Source organism: Leucopleurus acutus (assembly GCF_964270905.1).
Source record: "Leucopleurus acutus genome assembly, chromosome: 4".
Classification (NCBI taxonomy): domain Eukaryota; kingdom Metazoa; phylum Chordata; class Mammalia; order Artiodactyla; family Delphinidae; genus Leucopleurus; species Leucopleurus acutus.
The window spans coordinates 101266107-101276615 of record NC_139146.1 but is presented as its reverse complement, the minus strand read 5'-3'; the positions used below and the strand labels follow the sequence as shown (position 1 = coordinate 101276615).

General features: G+C 42.8%; 1 protein-coding gene across 1 annotated transcript; it reads left to right on the top strand.

Annotated features, from left to right (window-relative positions):
• The first annotated feature begins 7425 nt into the window (after window positions 1-7425).
• Window positions 7426-9644, top strand: LOC309960898 (MAPK-interacting and spindle-stabilizing protein-like). The gene has a single exon (XM_082837891.1). The coding sequence runs from the start codon at window positions 7566-7568 to the stop codon at window positions 8301-8303; it is 738 nt and encodes a 245-aa protein (XP_082694017.1). The 5' UTR covers window positions 7426-7565; the 3' UTR covers window positions 8304-9644.
• Window positions 9645-10509: the final 865 nt, after the last annotated feature.

Sequence of the window (10509 nt, the reverse complement as noted above, 5' to 3'; positions counted from 1 at the left end):
GCTCACAAAAGAGCAACTTAAAAAATGGAGCTCAGGGTCACTGCAATTCACAAACCTGCAGAGTTATAAATGAAAACTAACGTCCAAAAATATGTTGAGGTAAGGCAAAGAAGAGGATCTGAATGCAAGACAGAATTGCAAGAAACAGATTTCAAGAGATAGATTGGACTCGCCTTTAAAGCACATGAAAAGCGGCAGAATTTCGACAATGATGCAGTTGGCCCAAAAGGGAGTATGCGTTTTTTCCTGAATATATCCAGGAAAAAACGCATACGCACTTTATGGGCAACCAAGCAAGCAAGCAATGCAAATGTGCACAACAAAGAAGTCTCATTTCCCACCGGTCAAAAGGGCCATCCGAAAAAATTGTAAACACCAGAAATGCAGGACAGGCCATGGAGAACAGGGAGCCTTTATACGCTGATGGACAGTGTGTGAACTGCCGAGAGCCACTCTGGAGAAGTGTATGGTGGTTCCTAAATCATCTAAAAAACAGAGCGACAGAGCATAGGGCACTTCCAATCACGGGAGTATATCTAAGGAAGTCTAAAAATCAACAAGACACAAGCACACCACAGTTTAGGGCTACTCTGTTTACAAGAACCTCAACTTCAGTACACCTTAAATATCCCAGGAAAGAGAACAATGGATAAAGAAAATGTGGTACTTATGTACAATGGAATATCTCTTCACCATGAAATCAATGTAATAAGGCTAGTAGAAGGATAAAGAGTGGATTTAGGTCCGATAATACTACTTGAAATAAGTCAAACAGAAAAAGAAACATATCATAAGATATCACTTATAGAGGGAGGATAAATATGGCTGCACAAAAAATGAATTACAAAACAGAACAGTGTCTCACATTTAGAAAACACACTTATGTCAGCTTAAGGGGAAAGGAGAGGTGGGGTGATGCATAAAACCAGAGTTTGAAATTAGCACAGATACCGTTCAATAAACCAAATAGGTATCAGACAAGATCTACACCTTGCTCAATGAACTGGCCTCAACACACCCTATACACCGCAGAGAAATATATCTGAGTAATAAGAATCTTAAAACCCATGTATTGATATCTCTCCATAAGGGAATCAAGTGTGCACAGAGCGGCACAAACACAGTAGTGAAAATGAGCTAAACCCCATTATAGAAATAAATTTTAAAACCAAAACGCAGAAACAATGAAAGAGAGAAAAATTCTTACAAAATTCGCTCAGGGGCTGTGATGCAACCTAGAATGACCACATATAAACCCACAGCTGGATAAGACATAAGGCTGGACACTTGGGGCTGAAAGGATTGGTGAGCTTTGGTGAGCAACTGCCGAAAGTTTAATGCAATACTTCATGCTACTTATTCCAAGGGTCCCAACACTCCAAGTTGAAGGGAATCTTCCTAGAGCTAAACCATGCATGGGAAATCCAGCGGATGGTATACCATATGATCGGGAAAGGTTTCTAAAATGCACCTCATTTTCCTCTCCTGGGGCTCCGGATCAACATTCCAGCCACTTTACTAAAAACATCTCCACATGGAGAGTCAATGCCTTTAAGTTCCGGAATCGCACAGTCTGCAGTTAGTGCGGAAAATGAATGGGAATAGGGGGAACCAGTGAGAAAATAGCTGTAGCGGTTTCAATGGGCACATGTCACTCTAATTTCACATCAGGAGGAAGAATTAACCAAAGGCAGAGCAAGGCGTCCCAGAAGAAGAATAGGTCCTGAAGAAATCCTGTGGATATGAGGCAAGATCACAAAAATAAGAGCTGAAAAATGGAGCTAAGGGTCATTGCAATTCAAAAACCTGCAGAGTTATGAAGGCCAACTATTTTCCAAAAGTATATTGAGGTAAGGCTATGAAGAGGCACTGAGAGCAAGGCAGAACTGCAGGAAACCGATTGCAGGAGGTAGAATGGAATTGCATGTAAAGCATAGGAAAAGAGGCAGAACGTCCACAATGATGCACTTGGCCAAAAAGGGCGTATGCGTTTCTTCCTGAATATATTCAGGAAAAAACGCATACGCCCTTTTTGGCCAACCAAGCAAGCTTGCAAAGGAAATCTGCACTACAATGAAGTCTCACTGCCCCCCGGTCAAAAGGGCCATCCGAAAAAAGTGTAAAATCCAGAAAGGCAGGACAGGCCATGGAGAACTGGGAGCCTTGTTATGCTGATGGGCGGGATGTAAATTGCCAACAACCACTCTGGAGAAGTGTATGGTGTTTCCTGAAACATCCAAAAAACCAAGCAACAGAGCCTAGGGCATTTCCACTTATGGTCGTATAGCTTAGGGAAATAATAATCAAAAAGACACAGCCTCCCCAAAGTTTGGGACGGCTCTGTTTACAAGAACCTCGTTTACGGTACAGGTTCAATATCGCAGAAAGCGAAAAATGGATAAAGAAATTGTGGTACTTACGTACAATGCAATATCACTCAGCAAAGAAATCTAGGTCATCAGGCCCGTGACAGCATAATGAGTGGATTCAGGTATGATGATTCTAAGAGAAATAAGTCACACAGAAAAAGAAATATCATAAGATATCACTACTACACGGAATGTAAACTTGGCTACACAGGAACTGAATTACAAAACAGAACAGGGTGTCAAATGTAGAAAACCAACTTATGCTTGCTTAAGGGGAAAGGTGAGTTGGGGTGCTGCATGAAACCAGAGATTGAAATTAGCACAGACACCGTTCCATAAGCCAAATATGTAATAGACAAGAGCTACTCCTTGCTCAACGAAGTGGACTCAACACCCAATATTAAACGCCTAAGAATATACCTGACTAGTAAGAATCTTAAAACCTATGGATTTATATGTCTCCGAAAGAGAATCAAGGGTGTGTACAGCAGCATAAACGCAGCAGTGATAGGATTGGTGAGGTTCGGTGAGCAAATGCAGACCCTTTGAAGTCATATTGCATGGTACCCATTCCATGGGTCTCAACTCTCCATGTTTAAGGGATTTTTCCTTCAGCTAAAACATGCATGTGGAACCCAGAGTATAATCCACCGTGTGATCGGGAAACGTGTTCAAATGTGTCTCAGTTTTCGTCCCCTGGTACTCGGGTGCAAAATTCCAGACGCTTTACTAACACTCTCCCCACTTGGAGAGTCAGTGCCTTTAACCTCTTGTTTGGCCCAGTTTGCAAATTCTGCGTAAGATAAACAGGAAGAGGGAGAACCAATGAGAGACTAGGTGGAGGTGTCTGGACGGGCAAATTTAACTCTCATTTCCCACCAGGAAGAGGAATTAACCAAAGGCTCCGTGTGCCATGCTGGAACTAGATTAGGGCCTGAGGAGATCCTGCGGTGTTGCGGCCAGCTCACAAGAAAGCGAGTTGAAGAAAGGAGCTCAGGGGCACTGTAATTCACAAACCTACAGACTTATAAATGACAGCTATCTTCCAAAAATATATTGCAGTAAGGCTGCCAAGAGGAGTTGAATGCGGGGCAGAATTGCAGGGAACCGATTTCAGGAGGTAGACTGGAATTGTAAGTAAAGCATAGGAAAAGAGGCAGAACGTCCACAATGATGCACTTGGCCAAAAAGGGCGTATGCGTTCTTTCCTGAATATATTCAGGAAAAAACGCATACGCCCTTTTTGGCCAACCAAGCAAGCTTGCAAAGGAAATCTGCACTACAATGAAGTCTCACTGCCCCCCGGTCAAAAGGGCTATCTGAAAAAAGTGTAAAATCCAGAAAGGCAGGACAGGCCATGGAGAACTGGGAGCCTTGTTATGCTGATGGGCGGCATGTAAATTGCCAACAGCCACTCTGGAGAAGTGTATGGTGTTTCCTGAAACATCCAAAAAACAAAGCAACAGAGCCTAGGGCACTTCCACTTATGGTCCTATAGCTTAGGGAAATTAAAATCCAAAAGACACAGCCACCCCAAAGTTTGGGCCGGCTCTGTTTACAAGAACCTCGTTTACGGTACAAGTTCAATATCACAGAAAGCGAAAAATGGATAAAGAAGTTGTGGTACTTACGTACAATGCAATATCACTCAGCAATGAAATCTATGTCATCAGGCCCGTAGCAGCATAATGAGTGGATTCAGGTACGATGATTCTAAGTGAAATAAGTCACACAGAAAAAGAAACATCATAAGATATCACTACTACACGGAATGTAAACTTGGCTACACAAGAACTGAATTACAAAACAGAACAGGGCCTCAAATGTAGAAAACCAACTTATGCTTGCTTAAGGGGAAAGGTGAGTTGGGGTGCTGCATAAAACCAGAGATTGAAATTAGCACAGATACCGTTCCATAAGCCAAATATGTAATAGACAAGAGCTACTCCTTGCTCAACGAAGTGGACTAAACACCACATATTAAACGCCTAAGAATCTACCTGACTAGTAAGAATCTTAAAACCTATGGATTTATATGTCTCCGAAAGAGAATCAAGCGTGTGTACAGCGGCATAAGCGCAGCAGTGATAGGATTGGTGAGGTTCGGTGAGCAAATGCAGACCCTTTGAAGTCATATTGCATGGTACCCATTCCATGGGTCTCAACTCTCCAGGTTTAAGGGATTCTTCCTTCAGCTAAAACATGCATGTGGAACCCAGAGTATGATCCACCGTGTGATTGGAAAACGTGTTCAAATGTGTCTCAGTTTTCGTCCCCTGGTAGTCGGTGCAACATTCCAGATGCTTTACTAACACTCTCCCCACTTGGAGAGTCAGTGCCTTTGAACTCCTGTTTGGCCCAGTTTGCAATTTCTGTGGAAAATGAACAGGAATAGGGAGAACCAATGAGAGACTAGGTGGAGGTGTCCGGACGGGCAAATTTAACTCTCATTTCCCACCAGGAAGAGGAATTAACCAAAGGCTCAGCGTGCCATGCCGGAACCACACTAGGGCCTGAAGCAATACTGCGGTGTTGCGGCCAGCTCACAAGAAAGCGAGTTGTAGAAAAGAGCTCAGGGGCACTGTAATTCACAAACCTGCAGAGTTATAAATGACAGCCATCTTCCAAAAATATATTAAAGTAAGGCTGCCAAGAGGTGTTGAAATCGGGGCAGAATTGCAGGAAACCGATTTCAGGAGGTAGACTGGAACTGCATATAAAGCATAGGAAAAGAGGCAGAAGGTCCACAATGATGCACTTGGCCAAAAAGGGCGTATGCGTTTCTTCCTGAATATATTCAGGAAAAAACGCATACGCCCTTTTTGGCCAACCAAGCAAGCTTGCAAAGGAAATCTGCACTACAATGAAGTCTCACTGCCCCTGGTCAAAAGGGCCATCTGAAAAAAGTGTAAAATCCAGAAAGGCAGGACAGGCCATGGAGAACAGGGAGCCTTGTTATGCTGATGGGCGGCATGTAAATTGCCAGCAGCTACTCTGGAGAAGTGTATGGTGTTTCCTGAAACATCCAAAAAACAAAGCAACAGAGCCTAGGGCACTTCCACTTATGGTCCTATAGCTTAGGGAAATTAAAATCCAAAAGACACAGCCACCCCAAAGTTTGGGCCGGCTCTGTTTACAAGAACCTCGTTTACGTACAAGTTCAATATCACAGAAAGCGAAAAATGGATAAAGAAGTTGTGGTACTTACGTACAATGCAATATCACTCAGCAATGAAATCTATGTCATCAGGCCCATGACAGCATAATGAGTGGATTCAGGTATGATGATTCTAAGAGAAATAAGTCACACAGAAAAAGAAATATCATAAGATATCACTACTACACGGAATGTAAACTTGGCTACACAGAAACTGAATTACAAAACAGAACAGCGTCTCAAATGTAGAAAACCAACTTATGCTTGCTTAAGGGGAAAGGTGAGTTGGGGTGCGGCATAAAACCACAGATTGAAATTAGCACAGATACCGTTCCATAAGCCAAATATGTAATAGACAAGAGCTACTCCTTTCTCAACGATGTGGACTCAACACCCAATATTAAACGCCTAAGAATATACCTGACTAGTAAGAATCTTAAAACCTATGGATTTATATGTCTCCGAAAGAGAATCAAGCGTGTGTACAGTGGCATAAACGCAGCAGTGATAGGATTGGTGAGGTTCGGTGAGCAAATGCAGACTCTTTGAAGTCATATTGCATGGTACCCATTCCATGGGTCTCAACTCTCCATGTTTATGGGATTCTTCCTTCAGCTAAAACATGCATGTGGAACCCAGAGTACGATCCACTGTGTGATCGGGAAACGTGTTCAAATATGTCTCAGTTTTCGTCCCCTGGTACTCGGGTGCAACATTCCAGTCGCTTTACTAACACTCTCCCCACTTGGAGAGTCAGTGCCTTTAACCTCCTGTTTGGCCCAGTTTGCAATTTCTGTGGAAAATGAACAGGAATAGGGAGAACCAATGAGAGACTAGGTGGAGGTGTCTGGACGGGCAAATTTAACTCTCATTTCCCACCAGGAAGAGGAATTAACCAAAGGCTCAGCATGCCGTGCCAGAACCAAACTAGGGCCCGAAGCAATCCTGCGGTGTTGCGGCCAGCTCACAAGAAAGCGAGTTGAAGAAAGGATCTCAGGGGCACTGTAATTCACAAACCTGCAGAGTTATAAATGACAGCTATATTCCAAAAATATATTGAAGTAAGGCTGCCAAGAGGAGTTGAATGTGGGACAGAATTGCAGGGAACCGATTTCAGGAGGTAGACTGGAATTGCATGTAAAGCATAGGAAAAGAGGCAGAACGTCCACAATGATGCACTTGGCCAAAAAGGGCGTATGCGTTTTTTCCTGAATATATTCAGGAAAAAACGCATACGCCCTTTTTGGCCAACCAAGCAAGCTTGCAAAGGAAATCTGCACTACAATGAAGTCTCACTGCCCCCCCGGTCAAAAGGGCTATCTGAAAAAAGTGTAAAATCCAGAAAGGCAGGACAGGCCATGGAGAACAGGGAGCCTTGTTATGCTGATGGGCGGCATGTAAATTGCCAGCAGCCACTCTGGAGAAGTGTATGGTGTTTCCTGAAACATCCAAAAAACAAAGCAACAGAGCCTAGGGCACTTCCACTTATGGTCCTATAGCTTAGGGAAATTAAAATCCAAAAGACACAGCCACCCCAAAGTTTGGGCCGGCTCTGTTTACAAGAACCTCGTTTACAGTACAAGTTCAATATCACAGAAAGTGAAAAATGGATAAAGAAGTTGTGGTACTTACGTACAATGCAATATCACTCAGCAATGAAATCTATGTCATCAGGCCCATAGAAGCATAATGAGTGGATTCAGGTACGATGATTCTAAGTGAAATAAGTCACACAGAAAAAGAAACATCATAAGATATCACTACTACACGGAATGTAAACTTGGCTGCACAGGAACTGAATTACAAAACAGAACAGGGTCTCAAATGTAGAAAACCAACTTATGCTTGCTTAAGGGGAAAGGTGAGTTGGGGTGCGGCATAAAACCACAGATTGGAGCCGCGCGCTGCTGGTGCTGCTGCCGCCCCCATCTCCGTCGCCGCTGCTGTCGGTCGGGCTGCGCTCAGTTCTTCAGCGATCAGTTCCCTCGGACCCATCGCCGCTTCTAGACCTTGCTGCGGGTTCGGATCTTGCCGGGAAAATGTCTGATGAATTTTCGTTGGCAGATGCGCTACCTGAACACTCCCCTGCCAAAACCTCTGCTGTGAGCAATACAAAACCCGGCCAACCTCCTCAAGGCTGGCCAGGTTCCAACCCTTGGAATAACCCAAGTGCTTCACCTTCTGTGCCATCTGGACTCCCACCAAGTGCAACACCCTCCACTGTGCCTTTTGGACCAGCACCAACAGGAATGTATCCCTCTGTGCCTCCCACCGGACCACCTCCAGGACCCCCTGCACCCTTTCCTCCTTCTGGACCATCATGCCCCCCACCTGGTGGTCCTTATCCAGCCCCAACTGTGCCAGGCCCTGGCCCCACAGGGCCATATCCGACACCAAATATGCCCTTTCCAGAGCTTCCAAGACCCTATGGTGCGCCCACAGATCCAGCTGCAGCTGGTCCTTTAGGTCCATGGGGATCCATGTCTTCTGGACCTTGGGCACCAGGAATGGGAGGGCAGTATCCTACCCCTAATATGCCATATCCATCTCCAGGGCCGTATCCCGCCCCTCCTCCTCCCCAAGCACCAGGGGCTGCACCACCTGTTCCATGGGGCACTGTTCCACCAGGAGCCTGGGGACCACCAGCGCCATATCCTGCCCCTGCAGGATCATATCCCACACCAGGACTCTATCCCAGTCCCAACAATCCTTTTCAAGTGCCTTCAGGACCTTCCGGTGCTCCACCGATGCCCGGTGGCCCCCATTCTTACCATTAAGTTAACAATGGATGAAGAGATGACGCTTTGCTTTTTGAAGTACATATATATATATGCACTTGAATGCATATATACAAATTGCTGTTTCACTATTCTTAGAGGGCATTCATGAAAGAACAACTCTTGCATCTCTCAGAAGATATCTGCCTCTTGTGCTTGGATGTATAGTACATCTGATGGAAACAATCAGATAAAAATGTAAAAGTAAATCATTCAAATGTGATTTTTATTCGGTTTTTATGGAAAGTTAAAGTAATTAAGTATATTGAATAGCTCTTTGATACAATTTGTTTAAAACAAATTTTCGATTTGTTTAAATTATGAAACTAAATACTTATCACTTTTTCCCCTAAATAAACACACTTTGAAAACAATCACATTGTCATAATTTAAACAAATGATGCCTCTCAACATCTTGAGCTGCTCTATCTATAGGATAAATAAACCTGGTCCTTCTGAGGTTATCTTTTGGATATACATTTTAAAACTTGGTAATTATTGTCAGATGTTGAGTTCATTTTTATCCTTGAGCTTTTAGTAAAAACTTCATTTTGAGTTCCACCTGATTTATTTTTAGCCATATGGGTCATACAGCTCTAAAATCTGCCCTTTATGGAAACTGTTTTCTTTTTAATGCAGGCTAACATGTATATGTAAATTATATTCTTAGAGAATTGGTGATCTCTTTGTACTTGTAGAATAGATTATGATGTGTCCATATTACTTCGGAAAGAGCTCAAGGACGGAAATATTTCTCTCCTTTGTCTTGAACCTCAAACTAGAAGAGACCCTAGGAACTGCTTCATAGTAACAAGTAATTTGCAGTCCTACAAAACACTCTTCTACAGGAGACTTCCTGTAGTCCCCTCCCCCTCGGTTCTTTAGAAGGAGCACTTCCCTTCATTCCATCCTGATGCAGAAAACTGGCACACTCTAGGGGTCTATCACAAACACAGAAGTTATGTTTAGAGAACCTTAGTCATACAGACATGACTGTTCTCTTTGTACAAGCGTGATCGAAACACGTTACGTCTTTCAGAGTCTGGTTAAGCTATGTCATCGTCTCTTGCATAGTTATCCTGGATCTGTTTGTAACGTGCTTATGGCTGACAGTTCAGTTCTGTATTTGTTGACAGGTAAGACAGGTAAATAGGTAGAAGAATGAGTGCCATCCTCAAAAATTATTCTCTAGCCGTGACACTGAGGATAATCATAAAGTGTAGATCTCTGCAATTGAGTTTAAAGCAGTGTGACTGTGTTACTTAAAAATAAGTGGTGTTTGTAACCTCCAGAATAGCTTTTTGGCACCTTATCTTTAAATCTGATTTTTAGATTTGGGATAGAACTGACCATGTTTGACCATTTGTCCATTTGTTTGACCATTTGACCATTTGTCAAATTTTGAATGTATTCATTAGGTTCCTAAAATGTATTGTGACTTTCTTGACCAGTATATGAGAGATTTATGCTGGAGCTCTTACCTTTGCTTAGAAATAAAATATTTAGTAGTTTATTTCTCTTACAGTTAAAATGTCAAGAATGCCAAATGCTGCCAATTTAATGGTTTGATAGCTACCTCCTTTTAAGAAAGCGAGATTGTCACCTTTGAGAGGAACATTCAGTCTTTAGGCCTCCCTTAAGTAGATGATAGATTCAGGCTTTCAGAATTGAAACTAATTTGTTTAGATATTTTCAGACTGGGGAATGTTAGACAGCCCTTTCATAGTGGCACAGTCTTTCTTTCACTTCTTTGCAGGGACAAGTGGCAGCTATCTGCAACACTCTTGGAATCTGTTGTAGCCTTCAGTTTATAAGGCAGTAGCCTTAGAAGGTGTCATAGCTTAACTTATCAATCAATATCATAATGTCAGCTAACTCTGGAGGGATGAAAGGCAAAGTGAGATGGCAGCAAAGATATCTCTCCTTTTGGTTATTTTGGTTGTCCTACCTTGGAATAAGTTGACAACTCTGGCTTTAGATAAAATATTTAACACTAGAGAGGATAACGTTTGACTACAAGAAGAATAGGTAGCAAGTTTGGGAATCTCTTATTGTGGAGACCAGTTACTATCAGAGAAAATCTTATGCTAAAGGATTTAAAGGGCCGTGAATACAAGATTTGGAATTATTACCCCTTATAAGTATATCAACTGCTGGTGACCCATACTGCCCAGTGTGTCCTAGATGATACTGCCGTTTTAAACTT